Below are 22,805 nucleotides of genomic sequence, written 5' to 3' on the forward strand. Positions count from 1 at the left end.
GAAAACCGTGTCCCCCAGGAGAACCGTCTCCCCGAGCAGCTTCAGGACGGTATGAGCCGGCTGAGGGGCTTTTGAATGCGGAAATGCCGCTCCAAGCACAGAAAAGTCCTGAGAAACCGTGTAAAAAAAAATAAAAATATCGTGAGCTCACCAACTTTTTGAACTTTCCAACCATGACCAGACAAAAATAAAGGCCGATGTTATTCCCACATTTTTACTTGCAGCCAAGTCTCGTAATGCTGCAAGGATTTAGAAAATTATGAGCCAACAGTCACTTAAAAATATTATTAATAAAAATGAAAGCATATTCAGGGTATCATCTTTGCAGCATCTTTTTTTGTATATAACGGAACTCGCCGTTTCTTCTTCTACGACCATTTCCGATATTTTAGACAGTCCGTGCAACACATGGAAATGTTTGTTACAACCTTATAATTTTTTTCAGGGCCATGTGCACAGTTCTAATCTAATCGGATCGAGGACATTTTGCACGTGTAAATGCTGCAAGTGTTAGGTAGTATCGTGAACGGTCTTGCCTAAGGACCCACACTGGATAACTTGCAGTATAACTTATGTTGATTTTTATTTAAATAAAACAATTGCAGAGATTTTTTTTGTCTTGATATTTGCTAATGTATGTCAAATTATACTGTTATTGCAATATGGATCAGAATACTGTGTAGTCACCAATGCTAGAGTGAAAAAAACAATATTACAAACCAACATGACTTTACTTTGCCATTCCTCTCAGAAGCTCCTCTGACTATTTTTGGTGCAGCAAAGGACACAATGGATGGTGTCTTCCTGTGTACTTCTGAATACAAATACAAATAACAGTTCAATTCTTCAGGAAAGTTAGGTGGTAAATACTTGTCGTTGTCTTTCATAATAGTAACATCACGTTCATTTGAAATCTGGTTATCTTGACACAACAGATAAGAATGAAAACTATTATTAGAATTTTTTTTTTACAGATGTACCTTTCATCTGTGTCTAATATACGTGCATTCATCCCTCTGATCCAGTTTTGTGAACAACCACTTTATTTTCAACAACTATTTATGGTTTTGTTCTGGAAGTATTTTGTGAAAACACAATACAAAGCGTACAGCCCACATAGAGGTGCTCTCAATAGACTGCAGTCACAACTATGGTTAACAATGTTTGGTCAAGAGAGGGAAAACTCCAGGCCTTGATGGTTACTGCCCTTGCCCTATTCACTGTTGATTATCTGGAACAGGTGTCTCAAGTCAGTAGCTGTGAAGGCAGAGGAGTTTGGAGACTGTGACAATCAAAGTCTGCGTTGTTCATGCATGATGTAGTTGGTATTTATGTAGAGATAATAAACACTCACTATCCCATTATTGTAACTTCAAAGCATAGACAATGCAAGAATGGTTAAATTGATGTAAAAAGAAACAGAGTGCAATGTTTTTTTTAAACAATTGTCAAATGATGAACTCTAGGTAGTTTAGTAGAACCAAATAACATCAAACAAGAATGTATATCTGACAAAATAAAAATATATATAAATGTATAAAATGAGGGGAAATATTAACATATACACTGGACAAGTTTTCTTCTAGGTGTAAAAGCATATTTAGTCCCCAATGTCAGCTAACAATGTCAGACAATGAGTCTGACTGTTCATAGCTGATGCCACATTGCCACACACTGACAGTCAAAAATTAATGTCATTACAGCTTTACTTTGACCTACATTTTGCAAAGCCAAAGAGATAATGTGTAATAAACTTAAAGGTGCACTTTACAGGCAAAATTATGGCCAACTGCTATGCAAATTATATGCGAAAACAACTAAGCTTAAGCCTTATTTTGTAGACTAATTCAAGTTTTATTTAGCTTGTTCCTCAAATTTTGTTTGGTTGGCTACGTGAACAAAAATAGAACTAAGACTTAGCCACATTGGTCAAACAGTGACTGAAATGTTTATTTTTTGAATCTCCAAGAAGCGAACTAAAAGCGACATTTTAATGTTAAAATTATTTAAATGGATGTTGGGTAACGTCGATACAGAAAAAAAAAAAACCCATCAAGCATATAAACACTTGACAGATTGAGAGCAGTATGTCAACTATCGGTTTCCATAAAACAAGCTTCCTCCTCTATCAGTTGTTTGTTTTGGATTAAATAGATGTGTCGCAAGATTCCCTTAAAAAGTGTTTAAAAATACAACCTGTGTCATAATTTACAACTAGGCCTCGATAGCGTTAATTTCCATTAATACAAACATCGCAATTCATATGTATATTTTTTCTCTACGTTTATCGTACCAACCACACATATGGGTGAAAACAGCTAATGCTAAACTTTACGTATGGATTTACAAATTTTAAAAGGCAAAACCCTAATACGAGTTACACTACATAAACATAATACGATGGTAGTTTAGCAAAACCTTTGTTATTGTGCGCCGATGAATGCTAGCCAGCTAATTGGCTAATGTACTGGTGTGGCAAACGTATCTGTTCTTCCCAATAAGAACTTTATTTTTTCAACTAAATCATTTAATTGGCCCATAAATTGCATTTTCACGAAATACAGATTAAACGACCACCTAAGAAACGTAGTTACCAAACAAACCTATCAGTACAAAAACTGCTAGCTACACAGCGTTCACCCACAATAGCATCATTTGACCGCAGTTGATTACAGATAGCAAAGCGTTAGCCTTTGCTAGCTAACCGGCCAAGATAAAGTTAGCTAAGAACAAGTATCTTGAGATGCAGGGGGGAATATATGGGGGGTTTGAATGCTTTTGCTTAAAAGACTGACACTCGAAACCGTCGACGAGACAAGTCCAAATATCTATGTACACGGACATAAATAAAAGAACTGGGTTAGTGACCTAATGTAGCCATAGATAGCAGTAGCATAGGCTAACGTTAGGTAGCGACTACCAGTCGGTAGCGCGACGGCTGTGCGCACTCACCAAGATGAGTAGCCTTGCTCCGCCATATCGCCGAAAAGAGTTGGTTCCGCGGCTGTGGCTAACACAGAATCACGTCCCGGTGGCAACCCGTTGGGACCTAGGAGAGGGTTCCTTCTTTTCCTGTCGAAATTCGACGTTCTAGTTATCCCTTTTAGGTGATAACATGGTGATACATCCCGGCAGCAGCTAGTGATCACTAGCTGAATTTGTTGCAATTGAAAGGAGAATGATGGTTTGCTATCGTTAGTTGGACAAGACAAAGCACCCCGAGAAGAAGAAAAAAGGGATAAAGATGGTATTTTTCGTCGATTTTGCTAAAGTCCTGCCGTCACCCAGCCGAGAAGGCTCGGTCTCCTACGATGCTACACCCACTGTAAATCCATATTCTGTCTGGTGTTTCCAGAATAAATTCGGATGATCCTCTCGCCTGCTCCCCTAGCTGATATGGAAGACGTTCAGCTTTGTTTTCGATGCCGAGTTCACGGGAACGCGCAAAATCGCCCTGCTGTAGAGGTTTACAAGTACGACGCGCACTCACGCACTGAAAACGCTTGTAATGGGTTTTCTTCAGCTGGCAGGGTTGCAGCTCATCACACACACCTCCGGTTAAAGCCAGAACGTCACCAAAATGGTCACATTATATTTATATTTAATTCATGAAAAAATAAAATATTTCTGGAACCATTTTTTTATTTCAACTTGAAAGCATATATATAACCATCATTGGTGTTTTTAAGTTTTTGGACTAGCCTGTTGATTACGTCTACAATCAGGTCATTTAAATGAGTGTATCCATTCTCTGGAGTGTGAATGCCCCGAGTCAGCACACACAGAAAGTAGGTTACAATGCACATCAACACAGTGAGGTCAACTCACCAGAACAACTGTCACTAGGTAGGTAAACCATAGAAAACATTAATACACTTGTTTTATTTTTGGAGAGTCCTTTAGTATTTTAAAGTAAAGGATAAAATAAATTTTACATTTTTAATATTATAATGCTCATTTATCATTTATAATGCTCATTTATCCTTTTACGGGTGGATTTCTACTTTATTATAAATTAGTTGCCATATCCCTAAATTCACTGTGAGTTAAAGACTTACACCGAATTTAATACAAAGTTAATTCATTTTTCTTTTCTGTTTTTACACAAACAGTGACCAACGAGAATACAAAGATAATGTGATTCTTAAAAAAAAAAATAGAATAAAAATAGAATGCTGTAATATTAAAGACCCATTCGAAAAATATTATGTTTTTGATTTTTTTAACATCTTCTGGTAGCATTTTTTTCTTATGATGCAGGATGTATAAAAATAAAAAAAAGATTAAAACTGTGTTTCTGAGTTATTTTTTTAATTCAAATTGTGTTATATCAAGGCCAGACGGGAAAAAAAGCCTTTCGAAAAAGCTTGCAGTTGTTACGTACAAACTACAACTGGCAGGCCACAAGCTCTCTGCATCCATTTGTAGACAAAAATATCCATTTACCTTGTTCTTTTTCTCGATAGCGTTAACAAAGGTATGATGGGAAATCAGTGCAGGCTTACAAACATTTCCGGCCACAGTTCCGAGACAAATTTCTAATGAACTCCTGCCGCTCTGCAAAAACGATGACCAAGAAAACAACACAGGTTTTTGATTTTGACTGAAAACATCATAATTATAAAAAACACTGGAATGCTTTTTATATGATTGCCGTGGGTTTTTAAAAAAAAAAATCTAATTTTAAAAAGGCATATAATAAGGCTATAAAACGCCAGGACTTGCACATATCAATGGTTATTAGAAATAATCTATGCCAGAAATGAAAAGAAATAAAGCTCACAGCTATAAGTAGTGAACAAAAACACAATTCTATTCACTGTTCAGCTGATTTTGCTCAGTCTAATGGACGATTCTCTGTTGAACAACACACTACCATTACTCAGCAGACCTAAAATCACAGACAAAGCAACCGGAGGAGAATGACACATAATATCCCCATTTTGGTCAATTATCTGAGAGGCCAGAAAAACAAACAGAAATACTCTTAATGTCTGAAGACTTTAAATGGAAAAAGAATGAAAACAACCCATCAGATATATTTAGATGTTTTGAAGCTGAAGAGTTAAACGAGTTATTATCAAGCAGCTCCTATATAAAGTAATGCAGTTATATTGATGTGAAAAGAGATTAAAGCCGAGACTTGGCTCGTCAATGCTGAATATTTAAATTTTAGATTGCCTGGAGGAATAAAAACTGTTAAGCAAACCATCGTGATTGCAAATCAAACATTCCCATTGAGACTTTACTACTTACTGATTAAAATTTGTCCTTCTGCTAAGATAAAACATCCACTGGGGTTTATGGGGGGGTCAGTGGGATTCCCTTTTGCCAAAGAGTGTTGGGATTAACAAAGTCAGCAAAGAGCTGATTTTCTTACAGATTATGCACAATCTGTTCACTGCAACAGAGACAGACACAAGACATAGTAGCAGCATTAACCTAAAACCTTAAGTCAAGGACAACTAAGATATTTACCAGTTTGTATTTAGCTTCAAATTGCATTCTTCATATTTATTTAAAAAAAAAGGCTATAGCTGTTTGGCTTTTACAACAATGTCTTTGCTTTTTGAACTTTAGGGAGACTCCAGTCTGGAACCAGTTTGAGAAACGTCCACATTCTTATAGTGACCTAGTAGTGGGGTTCACTTTTCCATGGCCAGAGAAGCAAAAAGATTCATCTTTTTCTTTCCAGCACTCACTTAAATGAGAAGCCAAGGAACAGATGTTATGTGATATTGAAAGAGTTCTTTGTAGTCATGAGTGCCCCAGTTGTCACAGGCACCTCAGATGTAACAAATCTTCAAAACTACCATATGCAATTTAGAGCACATGATACGTTGACCATGCTGTTCCAAACCGAAGTAAAACCCTCGCATATGAGTCATTTGATTATTTATTTACTCTTTGAGAGGTCTGAATTGGAGATCAAGAGAAAAATAAGAGACAGCATCAGGAAAGATTTATTGCAGGTGTTCACAGACGCAGAGTTAAAAGCAGAGTTCAGATTACACACTGCTTATCACTTTAACATCAACGACATGTTTAACCTGTTGTTACAACTGACAGTTGGGGAAAAAAAGTGAAAATACAATTCAACCATACTTTTGTGGAACCCGATCTGGGAAAAAATGCAATCGTGATACGGATGATTGGATTTTTTAAAATCCACTTCTTTTTTTTTTTTCAATAAAAAGTCTAAAAATATAAATTGAAAAGACAAAAGAAGATCAGAAACAAGTGAAGAAAAGAAAAAATCCTAAAAGTTTAAGTCAATAGATGTAAAAAGTTCTGTTTTTGCAGAGATAAGTCCAACATCTAGCAACAAAGGAACTGATATGTTTACACATGAGTTTGAAGAGTAGTTTCTTTGTTTTATAGAAGCACCCAATAAAATACTGAGGCTTTAACCAAACAAAGATAAAAAGATGGATGGAAAACCTTTAAATAAAAAGAAAAACAGCACCAGGGTGTTGCAACTAAATGTAAAAAGAAGGTTAATCCATCCATCGGTCAGTCGTAGGGTTGCTAGAGCCTGTCCTGACAACTGCTGAGGTACACCCTGAACAGATCACCAGTCTGTTGTAGAGCCACACACACACTGGCGCACTATTTTAACCAATGAAACATGTTTTTGTGCTGGAGAAAACCCCCATGCACAGGGGGAAACATGCAAACTCCACACAGCCAAGGTTTTAACTTCACACAGTGAGGCAGGAGCGTGAACCACAGCTTAGAGAAAGTTTGAGGTACAGAAAGAAAAAAAACAATTCTCATTGTAACTTTGCAGGATAATGTTGGCATTTTACTTAGAAAAAGACTGAAATCAGGAACAGGAGATTTAAACATGACTGAAACACCTGAAGCAAGATATTTACGAGGATGTGTTAGAAATATTTAAGTTTTCCCAAATAAAAAGATGGGAGAGGTCAGTCATGTTTATTATATTTATGTTTCAATTGTGAGAGACAGTATGAAAAAGAAAAGAAAATCCATGAAATTGTTTTGTTTGATTTTTAAATAATTTATTTTTTACTAGTGCAAAAGCTTATAGCACCAACAAACAAAGAAATCTTTCCCTTACAGACTTATTATTTCTTCTTTAAGAAGAGGTGAGGTCAAATTAAATGGAACATTTAGGTATAAAAGCATCTAGTATTTTTTTTCTTTTATAAGGGGAAGAATGCTGAGTTGCATTCACCAAATCCACTGTGAAACATGGAGGTGGAAGCATCATAATTAGGGGCTGCATTTCTTCAAAGTGAATGGGACAACTGATCAATATTAGGGATTGGATGAATGGGGCCAGCGTGGGGTAAGATTTTAGGCAAAAACCTCCTTCCATCTGTGAGAGCATTGAGGATGAAACGTGGCTGCATCTTCCAGCGCGGAATTTCTTTAAGTGGGGCAATTTGTAGAAAAATGCATTTGTGAGCCACTCTACCTGAAGGCTGCAATAGACAGATAAATGGCACAGTAACAAATGTTTGAGTCCCTGAAGGGAAAAAGTGTCATATTACCAGCAGGATAATGATCCCAAACACATCAACAAAAGAGTTTCTGGGTGAAAAACATTTTTGGGTTCTGGAGTGGCCTGGCCATTCTCTGGACCTCCATCAAAAAGAAAATCTATTGAGGGAGTCAAAAGTTCATGTTGCCCGGCGACTGCCCCAAAACATCACAACTCTTGACAAGAACGGGTAAAAAAAACAGCTATAGTTTGTGCAAAGTTTGCGAGGAAGACCTACAAGAAATGGTTTTCTTTCACATTCTGTCTGTCACAGCTGAAGCAGACCTGTGTTAAAACGTTTCAGATCTCTGTCAGCTTTTCAAGAGGACCAACATGTAGAATCTCTGACTACCAAATGCTTTTATGTATGTTCGTGAAAATAGTTAAAATAGTTAAAACTTTAAATTCTAAATTCTACAGCCAAAATCCATCCATCCATCTTCTTGTCCGCTTCTTCCCTTTCGGGGTCGCGGGGGTGCTGGAGCCTATCCCGGCTACTGATGGGTGAAGGCGGGGTACACCCTGAACAGGTCGCCAGTCTGTCGCAGGGCCTCAATCACACACCTGTTCACACCTAGGGGCAATTTAGAGTCACCAATTAACCTATGAGGCATGTTTTTGGACGGTGGGAGGAAGCTGGAGTCCCTGGTGAAAACCCACGCATGCACGGGGAGAACATGCAAACTCCACACAGAAAGGTCCCAGCCGGGAGTCAAACCGGGGTCTTCTCGCTGTGAGGCAAGAGCGCTAACCACTGCGCCACCGTGCAGCCCATTTATATATATATAACTATATATAACTTTAAAATCTAAATTCTGAATTCTAAATTGTAAATTTTAAACTTTAAATTCTAAATTCTGAAGTCTAAATTTAAATTTTTAAACTTTAAATTCTAAATTCTATGTTCTAAGTTTTAAATTCCAAATTCTAAATTCTACATCCAAAATCCAAGGTTCTAAATTATAACTTCTAAATTCTAAACTTTGAATTCTAAATTCTGAATTCTAAGTTGTAAATTTTAAACTTTAAATTCTAAATGCTGAAGTTTAAGTTTAAAAATTTAAACTTTAAATTCTAAATTCTATGTTCTAAATTCTAAATTCCAAATTCTAAATTCTACATCCAAAATCCAAAGTTCTAAATTCTAACTTAATTCTAAATACTATGTTCTAAATTTTAAATTCTAAATTCTGAATTCTAAATTGTAAATTTTAAACTTTAAATTCTAAATACTGAAGTTTAAAATTTACAATTTAGAATTCAGAATTTAGAATTTAAAGTTTAGAATTAGAAGTTATAATTTAGAATTCAGAATTTAGAATTTAAAGTTTAGAATTTAGAAGTTATAATTTAGAACTTTGGATTTTGGATGTAGAATTTAGAATTTGGAATTTAAAATTTAGAACATAGAATTTAGAATTTAAAGTTTAAAATTTTAAATTTAGACTTCAGAATTTAGAATTTAAAGTTTAGAATTTATATATATATATAAATGAGCTGGTTTCTGAGGAAACAGACAAAATGGTCGCAAGCACACGCATGCTCTGATGAGGTTACTGGGATGCTAAATGCTCCTGCCGTATGTTGAGCTGCACAACTTCCAGCAGGCCAACAACGCCATGTACTCATCACCACGCCAGTCATTAAATAAGGTTTTAGCTCTCTGTTTGTAACAAAAATATTTACCCACATGACACAAGTTTAATGCAAAAAAACTACTATACACAATGATTTTTTTTTTACATTTCTGTACTCATGGAAGTGTGTACACTTTACAAGTTATCCCTCAAATTAGATTATATCACTTATATTACTGAAAAGTAGGGCTACCGCTAAATCTATTAATAAAATTGATTTGGATTCAGTTGAGGAAAGTTTAATTTAGTTTATTAATCAACAAAATGTGATTTTATTTTGATTATTTTTTCCTGTCTCTGTTCTGAAGGTAATTATGTTTGGCTTTGAAAAAACATTTTACATTTAACCTAAGTTTAGTAGTCTAATAAAAAAAAAAGATTAAACATTAGTAAAATACAACCTCTCCTATAAAAAACTAAAAGAAGCAGCTTTTTACTGAAAAAAAAAACAAATACATTTCTTTTACGAAACATTATTCTGTTGATTTAATGATTTGTTGTCTCTATCATGTTAATGTTCAGTTTAAATTAAATTCTCTAAAGTTACAATTTCCTTGAAAGATATAACTGCTGTGATGCTTAATATTATATTTTAAAAAAGGCATCCCAACTCAGACTTCTTCTTTACTTATTGTGTAGATTTCCATCAGAAGTTCTCTCTCTTTGTGTTCTCATCTGTTTCGATTTCTAGATTTGACCAACCACAACTCAATATAGGACATTCTGATGCCAAACCTCCAGATCCAGTTGGAGAAAAAAAAGTGGAAAAAAGACACCATGAAGTTGACAGACTGACGAGATGAATTGTTTCTGTTACACCAACAACCTATTCTTAGTATGCCTCAGCAGTTTTTTTTTTCTGTCATTCTTGTTTTGCTGATTTTTTGTAGCCAATCACAAAGGTTTAAGATGTTTAGTCCCTCCTCCTCTGGCTCACACAAAAACGTTTCCTTATAAAAGTGCAGAACATGGTTTTAACCACTAGGTGTCAGCATTTCCTAAAGACAAAAACTTGACATTACAATGAACAAGATCTAATTTTTTTAAGGCTCCTATTGGGATTCCACAAATGTTAAAATAACAACTTTGCATTTCTGTTTAAATGTCTCAGGACTGTTGTCAATTTTATCATTAACATTGCAAATCAATGTGGATAAGATGACAATATTCAGTTCATTCTTGGGTTAGATCCATTTGCAAAGTTTTACTTATTTTTATATATAAAAAATAAAATCAAAAAAACTTTTATTTTTCAGTAACAGTGATTTTTTTTCTGAACTGCCTTTTTTTCCTTCAAAAATTACTGTTGAAAGAAGGCAGGTCTTTGTAGCAGGTAACCCAGTCACATATCACAAATTAGTCAGTGCACATCCCGATCCCGCTAAATGCTTCATTTCCCTGACTGATTTAAAGCACCTGATTACACTTTTGTACTTATTAAATGGGAGCGAGGGCCAGGGGTCAGACTGCACTCGGTGTTGTTGTGGATCTGCAGAACCCTGCAGTCTGCAGGTCATGTGGCTGTGTGAAGGGAAAACTTTTATGTACTATTAGCGCTGGTTCAGCAGGGTGAGAACAGTTTGGAATCATAGTAAAAGTTCTATTTATAACACATATTTGACTCTGTAAATAACTGGCATCAATAATGGAATTTAATAATTAATGAATATGCTATAAAACATTTGGATTAAATGCCAGGTTGTTGTAATTTTGCACTGCAGTAAATGAGAAATTTGTCAATCCTTTAAGTTTGGATGTTCTGACTTTGTTAAAACATGTAAACGTTTCTTTTTTGGTGTGTCACATGATCATTTTTTGCAGGCCTCTAGCTCAGCCAGGCACTATATCTGGTCATGCATCACAAAACTAAAACAATCTCCACAAAGGGCAGCTTTCTTTTACACTTACTTAGCATTCCTGTAAAAGCCAAATATGGGTTTTCTGTTCTCGGTTGCAAGTGGTTGCTGATCTCTTTTTCCCTGCAGAAAGCTTAGTTCACGAGAAAAAGTGCAGGTGTCATCATAGCTAAACAAGTCATAATGAAAATCTTTGCTGAATTTAGAAAAAAGGAGACTTATGTAAGAGTCTGTATAGCTGGCAGTTGAGTCGGGAACACTGCAGCCTCCGCTTCCCCTTGCTCTCAAGCAGAGTCAGAGGGTGAACGGCTGTTTGAAGCTCCCCCCTTGGGTTCCAGGGTTCTTTGGGATCCGGGTGCGCTGACACTGTTAGCAGGCGTGATATGAGAGCCTGATCAAAGCTGGCTCATTCTGCCTGACCGATTTCCACAGGATTAAGGATTAGGGAGCCGGGAAGCTGGGAGAGGCACAGAGACAATCTGGGAGAAACAAAAAGGGTGGCGGAAGGTGAAAAGGATGCACAGAGAAACGTTTACAGGGACAAAAGTCTCAAAAAACATGCAGATTTTCAGAAATAAAGACTAATTTAATTAAAAATCATGTTCACCAGGAAATAGAACAAGTTTTACTTACATTTACTATAATCAGTGATTTTTCTTGAGGAGGATAATGTTTTAAAAACATCTGTGCAACTTTGGTTTTGCTAGCGTTACTTTCCAGGCTCTCCCAGGAGACAGCTGCTCTGCAGTGCATGAAGTGTGAAGTCAGACATGCAGCTGGAGAACGAACCCCGCTGTGCTTTGAAAGTGAAATTCTAAGATCACTTCCCGAAATGCATAGAAAGCAAGTAAAGAAATGCTTGATGGTCATTGATGATTCACAGAGCTCCGGGATATTTGTTTTTCTTGTTGCAGTTCTCCCTTCTTTATAGGTGCTGCAAATTCTTATAAAGGGAATTGTCAAAAAAAGTAAAACTCAAATTGTTCAAAGTTAGATTATATACATCACATCCAAAAGATGTTTTTACTCATTTTGGGGATGATGAAACTTTTTTTTAAAGAGCCACTGCGATGAGAATCGTGTTCTTGGTGTTTTTGTTTGTGTAGGATTTTTCTCATGATGGAGGACTTAAAAATTAAGATTAAAATTGTGTTTCTGTTGAATTTCTTTATTCAAATCATTGTGAATCAGACAAAAAATGACATAGTAAAAGGCTTGTAACAAATATGTCTTCGTTTTCCTGGTCTGAGCTGTCATCAGGCTAAAAACTGTACGCCTGGATAGCTGTAATATTGCTTGTCATTTTTTTGCACCGGTAATGTTAAATTGTGATTGTGGAGGGGATGTAAGATAACGGGAGAGCACGTAAACAGATGGATGTTGGGAAGGAGCAGGCTTACTTCAGCTAAAAAAAGTGTCTAATCAAGAAAAAGATAACCATATATAAGTCGCTGTGGAGTATGAGTAGCATATAAGTGTCGTCTTAAAAGCGTATAAGACGACACTTCTTCTGCCACTGTCAGTAGCAAATACTTATATTCAGATGCAGCGCCCTCTAGTAGTTGTTGGAGGAAACAACAGCTAAAGGACAACCAGTATTTACTGGGAAAATAACAAATATATTAACCTATTTGTGTCTAAAAAAACAAAAACACACAATTAAGTCACTTCTTATACTTCGGAAAATACGGTAATCATTATTAAAAAAGAATAGATCAAAAGATGATTGGAGAGGGATTTTAAAGCAAAATTAGTGTGCATATGCTAACTTTATACTTATAGATTTGTCTCCTTTTATAATAGGACATTATTATATGCTAAAATAATGCTAGCAAAACCAGAATAACTAGAAGCACAGTGGAAACATTTTCTCAGATTTGTATGATCTTAAAGAAAAAAGGGGTTGAACTGTTAATTCCCTTGGCACTTCTGAACTTCTAGCTGTATTAAACACCCACTTAAGAGGAAACAAATGGCCCTTAGTGTTAAAGGTGGTTACTGTGTGCTAAATGAAGCAATACCAATAAAAACAAAAGGGGAAGTGTCACTAAGAAACGCTGGGAACAATACACCACCTGCTTGCCAGAAAAAAAAGGCCCAGATGAAAGGTCAGAAAGATGCAAAATGTTCACTCCCACCAGATGTGTACTTGCTCTGGCCTTTAGCCGATTAATTATCTCATAGATCGTAACACCAGGGTTGGTGTCCTGGCAATAGCATTACACCACACACCCTGAAGCTGATCTGGGGGATTTTTCATGCTGGACAGTGTGTGTTTTGGGCATGTGTGTGTTGTAAATAAGGGAGGAGTCTCTTTACACAGTGGCGGCATGTGTAACGACAGAGCATCGAGATGCAGCCGTGAGATCGGGTTTGTGCACAGTCAGGCGCAAATCCTCTGCATGTCAAATTATTCTTATATATTTATTTGTTTATTTTTCTTTCGTGAAATTATGCAGAAGAAGATGCACTAGAGAGGAACCACCCTTACACACCCTTTGGCAGGCTGCCTTATTTGCCAAAGCCTCTATCAATTCCTGGTCATGGCCAATAGCAATAAAGGAATCGGTCCCACTGTCACAGAAACAGTTGGCACGGAAACAGCACATTACACCACCGTCCAATCCCCCTCCCATTCTTTTGTCGTCATTTCCCCCCTCCCTTCCTGTCCTCCTCGGTCCAGTCCCCTCCTCCTCCTCCTCCTCCTCCTCTCTTCCTATCTAGTATGTGTTTTTTTTCAGTCATCAATGAAATCACTGTCAATCCTGATCTGGGCTGTCATAGAGCGTATTCCACCCTCAAGGAGCAGTGCTATTTTGCCTCCGTTCCAACCAGCAGGGCTCAGCTTCCTTAACAATCAATGTATATTTAATGCCATGACACAGAGATACTCTAGATGCTGCAGCCATCAAAGCCTGTTTTCCCTCTTTTCTCTCTACTACTCTCCTGATTTAATCCTGACCGTTCCCCCCTCTCTCGTCTCTCCGTGGCTGCTGACTCCTCCTTCCATTTCTGCCCTGTACTCCCTCTCTCTCTCTCTTTCTGTGTCTCTGACACACTCAAACACACGCACACATATATACACACCCTCCACCCCCATCGCTGCAGTGTCTCAACTGCCTTGGAGCAAACAAGAGAGGATACAGAAACACAGGCGTTAAAAAGACACAGAAAGAGGGCTGCCGAGAGACTCGCAGTCAGAGAGAGACGTGTTCCTGTTAGGGTGACATCCTGTGAATATGAAGAGATGAAGCTGTGCGACTAAAGGTGGATTGCACGGAGCCTTTCTACCCCTGCAAGGGCTTGTCTGCAGTATCCTTTGTGGATGCTGGCTCGTGAACACGGTAAGCCTGGCTCTTCTCACTCTTCTTTTTCCAGGGGGTGGCTGAGGATGGAGTCTGCAGGGTGGGAAATCACTGTAACCATACGGGTGGAGGCTTTACCAAATAAATGAGGAAGGTGATTTTCAGAGATGCCACTAAGGCAAGGCAGGCAAGCCTGTCCAATCCCCTCCTCCACCCTGTTAGCTCTGTGCCAACGGACGCTGCTATCTTACGCTTGCAATTTGACTCATCACCTCCCTGGAGCATCCTCGATTCCTATAGAACCCCTTTTATCCGAATCCAGCGCTCGGTCCGTATACCTGCTGTATGTAGGATGAGAGGAAGATGCAGCAAAGATGCATGTGTGTGTGTGTCTCAGTGCTGCCTGGGCTCTGTCCAGGCCAGAAGAGAGAGTAAAACCGCCATCACAAGCGATCAGGTGCTCAGTTCTTACAACTGGCTTCACAAGATGCTGAATGTGGACGAGGTGCAGCAGATGTACGAACAGCTCTGCAGGAGAGAGTAGCCAGCACATAGTGTGACCAGGAACATGCTAGATTTTGGCAGCAGGACTTGCTGTTTGTTGTTCCACAGAGTAAATGTGCATAATTAATAATCTCAATTTTGAACAGGGATTTGTGTGGTTTATGCGTGTCCAGCTGTCTCTGTCTGATCATGAATGTACTGTAAGGCAGGGGAACGGGGGCACAGCAGAGGGTGGGCATTACTCAGCAGGCGAAACGGGGCGATTGTGGCATTTTCGGTCCCGACAGCCCTGCCTATCTTCGAGAGCTGCTTTAATGTATTTAATTTTCAGCGGGTGGGGTGGGGATTTTATTTGTGTGGCATTCGGAGCGCATGTGTATTTGTGTACACCACATGTGTGTTTGTGTGACAGGGAGGAAAAACAGACAGCTAGTACAGGCAGCGGTTGAGAGGCTAGGGGGGGTTAACAGTAGGGAGGCAGATGGGGCAGAGGGGCGGAGGTTGATGCAGCAGAGAGCAAGAGGGAGAAAGAAGGAAAAGGAAGATTTGGCACAGATTGGATGGATGAGCGTTGTATGGGTGTGTGTGAGGGGAGAGGGGGTGGAGTTGGCAATTTCATGGTGGTTGAAACAGTGCGTTTCTGAGCCTGTGAGAAATGAATGGATTTTTGGGTAATTCCAACAGTGGACCCATGAATTCGGACAAGTTCACGTCGCTGCCACACCTTTCTTTTTCCAACAGGCGAATGAGGTGGAGACCTTTTCTGAAAACCTCTACAAAGTTACTTAGAATTAATAAAACTACTCAGAAATATATTTTTATATTATACTCACAACAAGCATATTTTTCACACTTTGCTGCATGTACTTCCGAATCATTACATAACACTCATAGTTTTTCAGCAGAGCCTGACTGAAGCCATCCCAGATGAAATGCATCCACATTTGTTCTATATGTAAATATCATTTTGTCGTGTCATCCAGAGGAAGCAAAAACTGGGTCAGGATGGGAACTGGCTTTACAACTAGAACTGTTTATCATGCAAACAGTGTTGCTCCCATTGTGCCCTTGACGTTCTAGCCAGAGTTGATCCAGTTCTCCTCTCGGTGTATGTCACTGCTAACTCTGTGACTGGTTGGTTGCTGCCAGAAGACAGCACAAGGTCACAATCAGAGGGGCTGAAATGCTCCCACCTGTCCTGCAAACTCATTGATATCTTCATATCCATCTTTTGTCTTTTGCAAGGTTGCTGGAGCCTATCTTAGATAGGTGGGGTTTGCAAGTCAAATTTTCATGTCTTTTATTTATGCAAATTTTCTCTCTATATCATTAAAAAAACACGTCAGGGGTCACTAATGACACATTTTCTAAAATTTAACAGCTCTTAGCAGGCTTCAGGCACACAAGCACAAACACTGAAAGATGGCATCACATCCTGATATTTTGAACGTGATGCTGCAAAGGAAATAGAATTAAATGAAAGAAGGTGCAAAAGTGTTTTTATATTTTTGTTCCAACTGCAGCCTAAAATGCTTGACTCACACGACAATTGGAACAATACAGTGGCAAACCTTCTGCTGAGTTGACCTCCTTCCACCTCTTTTGTTACTTGCTACATCAGTTCCACTGGGTGACATAACAGCAGGGGACAGCAGGGACAGTCTTGGCTTTTTAAAGTGACAGTGGCTGTTGAGGTAGCTGTTCTTGTCCACATCCAGTGCACTTGAAGCCACTTTTAACCTTGTAGGTGAGTAAAAACCTCCAACTAGGACAGTTAAACTCAGGTCTTTTCAAGTGGGTGCCACAAGGGCTTAGATACAATCCTGGGACAGCCTCCTTTGTAAGATTATGAATTTGTGAAAAAACAGAAATGCTATGACTCTAAAATTATTTTATATCTCATTATTGTTGCAGGAAGTGACACAAAGACACGTGGAAACTATAAACCACAGTGATGATTTATATTTTTGGGAACCATGTGTTTGCTTTTGTTTGTTTAGATGCTCTGACTGAGCTTGCTGGCTCAGCATTCATGTTTATTTTGGGTCTTTAATTCCAACCAGGTAGCGGGACAAAGTGTCATCTTCACACGGACACTTTTTGGCAGCCATTTCTTTGAGACCGGCACTGATGTAGACAGGACTAATAAATTACTTAACAGCATCAGGGAGGAGGCCCGTCAGCTGAATCGAACCCGGTCTGAGGGCGGTGGATGTGCCAGCAAGGATTAAGTTATCTTTTTTGTGTGTGTGTTACATAAAACAACATGGGCTCAATTCATCCCTGGCTTTCTCTTTGCCCTCATTTCTAATCTTTGCTGGTCGTCACACACAGGGATGTGTGTGTTTTCCTGAGTCCGGGCAAGTGAGAGGGCCTTATTTCCAGCACTCAAATCGGAGTGATGAGAGGGCAGAGCAGAGGGAGACTAACAGAGCAACTTTGTGTTCGGTTGCACACACATAACAGCAGTCATATGACAACAAGGAGGTGGTGAAGAGGGAGGGGGATGATGGGGGAGTGCTGCAGCGCTCTGCACTGGTTACAAGCGTTGCATAGGAAATTTTAAAAGCCTTACACATAAACTTGTAGTTGCATATGAATACCTGTGTAGACTTCTGCAGGATTAGGTCATAACAACGAAAGCATTTTAGCATACAGAGGCTGGTTTTAATATGAAATACGGTTTCCCAGAAAACCCCAGTAAAACACAGTTGGTCTTTGTAAATAACCTTTACAGTCCTGTCCAGATGCTGCCGGCTTTCTGAACAATGTTTCCCAATAAACGCTCTTAATTCAATTTGTCCATCAGACACGCAACATTTCAGATTACTGCGAGATTAGTTAAGAAGTGTGATAAAAATCCAAGCAGCTTCTTCTCATGTAGTCTCCACTGTCCTGAGATATCGGCTATGTTTAATGGCGGTTGTGTCATCTGCAGTGTGAGACCTTTTTTTTTTATTTCCTTTTCCTGTTCCAGTCAACTGCTGATCAAGTCTGTGGGTTGAAGTGTCTGTTACCCACAATTTCCTTCTGTCGCAAAAAAAATCTTATCCGTCAAAACACAGATATGATAATACTGGCGTGGCGTGAGAGTAAATGTATGTTTAAAAGAAAAAAAAAACTGAAGACACTAGCTTCCTCTGTTTCGGAAATGCACGTCTCTTTGTGAAGATGGTGTGACTTGTAATCACACATGGGGCGATCGCACTCTTGTCCACCTTGTGCCATCTTATTCCTTCCCATCAGACAGCCTGCCCATAGCTCAGGCTGCGCACAAACATGCCATTGTCATCGATGACTGGCCTTGTGACTCAGTGTGACCCGCTGGATTGGAGAGGAGGGAATGCAGCCACTGAGATCAGGAGCAGTAAACGAAGCATTATCACCAAAAAGCATCTCGCACACAGAGACCTCCACAACCCATCCCCACCCGCTAAACAACCGACTGTTCTGCAGGACTACAGACAGAGGAACACTGGCCGCCATTGTTCGTGCGGATGAATGAGTGGTGTCCTCACATGTGTGCAGCATGCAGGCATGTTTCTCCGAAGCCTGCACGTCAGAGATGGCAAACATGAAATTTTGAACAAACTGTTGTGAAACCAAATAAGGGTTTAGTAGCTATGACTGTGCGGTTAGTATTCCAAGTATCACTCAACATGAGTGGCGTTCATAATGAACAGGCGGCTTTTCTTTGGCGCGTTTTAGATATATCTAAAGCTTGGAACGGTTAACTCCACATTGGTTTCCAACACATTTATGTCTAACTGACCCATCTGCTCATCATGTCCACAATCGGCTCCTGCCACGTGATTCTAAAAGCCATTACAGGCTCTCACCCAATTAGGAGTAAGTGAAATTCCCCACCAAGCCGTCGACAAGCTCAATCATGATTCCCAGCTTGTCTAGTCAAATTTCTCCAGAGACGTGGGCTTCATCTGAGCAACAAGCTTCTTTCTCTGTTACAAGAGGATTGCTTTGGAAAATGAAGGAAAATCCAGAGCCAACTGTTTGAAATGACAAATACAAAGTGCTGTGAACTGTTGAATGAAGCTGAAGAGCACTCTGCCTGCGACCTATATCTCACATGAGTCTGACGTGGAGCGGGGCGAATACAAAGCTCTGACTCATCACACGGAGCCAGGCCTTCTGGGTTGAAATACTTAATTTTGTTCTATCAGTATTTTCAAAGCAATGTATTCATTTCAGGTATTTCGAGCAACAAGATTAAACATCGTTTTTTTAAAAGAGGTTTCACATGATAAGTCCTATTTATGCAGTCCAAATGGCATTGAGGGGACATTGATCTACCATTTTGTGGCTCACAGCATGAAATCGACTGTCTGCTTGTTGTCCCAAATACCACAACATTACAGATCCAGCCATTTCGGCTCACGGTGCTTCACAGACTAACCTTTTAAAATGTGAGCCCTTCTGTCTCTGTTTGACAAATCTCCATTATCACATCTTTGCTCGAGATCTGTCTTATCAAGTTTTTCTTCGTACTACTTCACATGACAGTGCCGTTCACAGGAAGAAACCGAATGTGAGTTTCTGTCAATCCCTCTCCCTCTTTGTCTCATGCATCCAAAACTGTCACACTCTAATCAGACAGTAAATGTGGCGTGCTAAAAGTCTCACATACAATTGTTCATTAAAGACGGCCGAAGGATTTTAAAAGCTCATGCAAAGCAGGAAGTGAGCTCCATTTTGACAGAAGCTCAGCCTGCTTCTGTTTCCAGGGGTTCTTCTAAAAACGGATTTGAGATTCTTCTCAGCCACAAACAGAATGCAGTTGGAATAAAAAAAGGGAAACAAACAAGACAGTCTGATTGAATAATACGCACAAAGGAAAATCTTAGGGTTATATAACCACTCGCATTGCTCCCAGCTCCATCTTTTTGCGGTCTACAAGATTTTTCTCTTTAATTTTACAAGACCCATTTAAACAGTTGCTTGTCATAAAGATTCGGCTTAACGTAGACATTGTTTTTTTGGGGGGGATTTTCAGATTTCCTGTTAGTTGTGGCTTCTCCACAATTGCAGATGCATGAAATGTATCTCTGCTCTAAATTGTGCTTTCCTTTCTGTGTAATTCAACCTACACATGGTGGTCAATATTTGCACTGATAGCCAATCTAAGTGTACTTAATGCAGTTCATTGACCTAAAACACATCAACTCATACAATAAACCCTGCAATAAACCCTTTGTTTTTTCACATTTGCCTTTTGTTGACTGCTGCTTGTTGAGTCAACTTGATCCTCAACCCACAGACAGAATTTTTTTTAAATCAAGCTTTCCCTGGTTTTGGACTTTGGGCATCAAAGCATTTGATTTGTCAACCACAAAGATCCGGAGCTTCAAAGTGTTGAGAAAGTTCTGATAAAACCTTTTTTTAAACATTATCCTCCAAGATACTCAATGTGAGAGTGCTCACTAAAAAAACCCTGCAGAAACCCATTTATTTTGACTCAATATTCACATAATGATCATAAAAAAAACAATTTAAAAAGCCTAGAATTTGAACTAGTGCTTTGCTGCAGCTCTGAAATGAGTGTCCGTGTGAGCTGGCTGTTTCCTCTGATGTTTGAACTGGAAACATCACCAGAATTCTTCACCCTTTTCTCAGAAATGCTAATGTGTGCGGAAATTCTCTAAACCTTAACATGCTGGAAGGATGCTCCACTGTAGCTTAATAACATCCAGACAGCTCTGCATGATTGACACAAACATCTGAATGTTACCCTGACCTCCAGCCAGAGACTCAGTGGCCTCATTCATGTCTCTCTGATCCCATTCAGTGAAAACAACTTGTGACATTCCTCAACCTGACACTTAAGAGGTTAGGATGTTTAGCTCCTAACATTTTAAGAGTAGACAAATATGTTTTCAGGAGATTATTCAATATTGTATTTATTATTGTTCAATTTTTGAGTTCCATCTTACCGTAGAACGTGTTCAGGATGTGGGTTTCTATGGTACTTTAAATCATTATATAGGAATCCTTTGATTATGTGACTTAAAAAATTGCCAGAACCATTTAAACACCCTCATGCCATCTGCTTCAGTTTTTAGATTTGTCACATCAGAGCTGTTGGACATCAAAGGTTCATCAACACGTTTGGCTGCTTATGCGTAGCTTTTTATGTTCCAACTGTTGGTGGGAAACTATTTATGAGCTATTGATTGGCAGTCTGCACAGACATATATGACTGAAAGTACAAACAGTTTTGCCCAAATTACCTAGATTTCCTTGATTTGATCAACAGTTACCCCACAGCTTATATTTTGCCTATATTTTCATTTCAAATCAATCTTTTTTGTTCCTATCTGATCAAATGCAAACCATTTTAGATAAAACCCCACCCACTTTGAAGCCAGATTCTTTTTATGTCACTGCAGCCAAACCTTCTTTTTCATGCACAAAGACACAGATGTGGGAGATTTGTAGAAAAAAAGATAATTCGTCCTTCAGCTTCAGGTGATTTTATTTTGACTTCTACTACACACCACTATTAAATCTTTTTTTTTTCCTTTGCTTGAGAAATATTTTTGGAATGGAATGCGGTCACTTATTTCTGCACACTACACATTGTCACAATCATAGATGTAACAATCACAGAGTTTTGCAGCAGATTTTGATTAAAAAATCAATTAATCCAACCTGATAATAACTACTATTTTTCTGTACTTTAAAAAGTAAAGCCAATATGTGCTTCTTAGAATAAATTTATTGACTCTTGGACTATATTACTTGCGATTGTATACAATTCTACCACGCTAAAAGTCATGGTAGATGTCTTTAACGCTTAATGGAATTGGACATTCCCTAGAGATGGGGTCTGAGTCACCTGAAAAGACCACATCATCTAAACATGCTGACAGTTGATATTCTAAAAAATTTTTTCTCTTGTTCTAGGAGGAAGGGCCACAACAAAATATTTTTTACTGGCCTCTCTTTAGATAAAAGTAAGCTTATGTGACAAATGCAAATATCTTTAGAAACCATATTATTAAAAAACATATATTTTTACATATTTGAGCGTTTTAATATTTTACTTATCTGCCTTAATTGCTTTCAGTTGGTGCATTTCAAATCACTGCACTGCCTGTAAAAAGATGCCAACAGGCATGTTTATTTCAAAGAGGATTAGATTGCCGCTACACCCGTTTGCCAGATTTTGTGTTACATGTGCTGTCATTTGCAAGGCAAAATCTTTTTTTTTTTTAAACCTAGACAATCTTTATCATCACCAGCTAGTTAACTCCTGAATAAACCGGTTAATCTCATGAATATCATGGTGTTTTCTTGTCTTTGAGTTTGTTCGATAAACTGTTGAAGACAGCAGCAGGCGAGTAAAGCACATGTATTGATTGTTGTGGATGTCCTCACAGATGTGTTGCTTCCTGACAGCTCCAGTGGCATCGCTGAAATTAATAGCGTCTGTCCATCTGGTCTTCTTTACAGGCTCTTCCTGTCTGTCTGTGGAATTTTTTTTCTTCCTCTGCTTATTTCTGATCATGTTTGGAGTCAACACATTCGGTGTTTTCCAATCATCGTGTATGGAATTTCCCAGAAACACGAAACTCAAAACCATTAAACAAAAAAAGTTTGATTACAGTAATATTCAACAGCAGCTTAATCTCAACACTATTGCAGAACTCACAGATTTAGAGATTACCCTCCTTTTTTTCCTGGGATTATTATACAAATCATTCATCTAGAATCCAGGAAGAGGCTATTGACTTAACCTCCTGGACAGCCTTGCCTTTTGGCGTCCCGTCTCTACCAGAAACCTGGAGTTAAGCTATTCAAAAGCTGCCTTTAAATAGAGGAACATAAGCGATGAGGAGATGATCATAAACCACGTGAGAGTTTTTTTTTTCTTACAGAATGTGCATGAACTGTATGATGATTTGCCAGAGGGACTTCAGAGGACAAATGCCCTTTTAAATAACATCAATAACTATCAGTAAGACAGAGATATAAT

General features: G+C 38.6%; 2 protein-coding genes across 2 annotated transcripts in view; one reads left to right on the forward strand and one right to left on the reverse strand.

Annotated features, from left to right (window-relative positions):
- sppl3 (signal peptide peptidase 3) overlaps positions 1–3,558 on the reverse strand; it is a 34,696-nt gene extending 31,138 nt beyond the window's left edge. The window contains exon 1 of the mRNA XM_024299488.1: positions 2,953–3,558. Coding sequence (XP_024155256.1) covers positions 2,953–2,978 — 26 coding nt within the window. The 5' untranslated portion in view covers positions 2,979–3,558. The remainder of the gene's footprint in view (positions 1–2,952) is intronic.
- Positions 3,559–14,054: 10,496 nt separating this feature from the next.
- Positions 14,055–22,805, forward strand: part of gnaz (guanine nucleotide binding protein (G protein), alpha z polypeptide) — a 33,850-nt gene continuing 25,099 nt past the window's right edge. Inside the window, exon 1 of the mRNA XM_024299762.2 lies at positions 14,055–14,347. The gene's annotated coding sequence lies outside the window, so the exon portion shown is untranslated. The remainder of the gene's footprint in view (positions 14,348–22,805) is intronic.

This window comes from Oryzias melastigma, linkage group LG12 (assembly GCF_002922805.2).
Source record: "Oryzias melastigma strain HK-1 linkage group LG12, ASM292280v2, whole genome shotgun sequence".
NCBI classification, from domain to species: domain Eukaryota; kingdom Metazoa; phylum Chordata; class Actinopteri; order Beloniformes; family Adrianichthyidae; genus Oryzias; species Oryzias melastigma.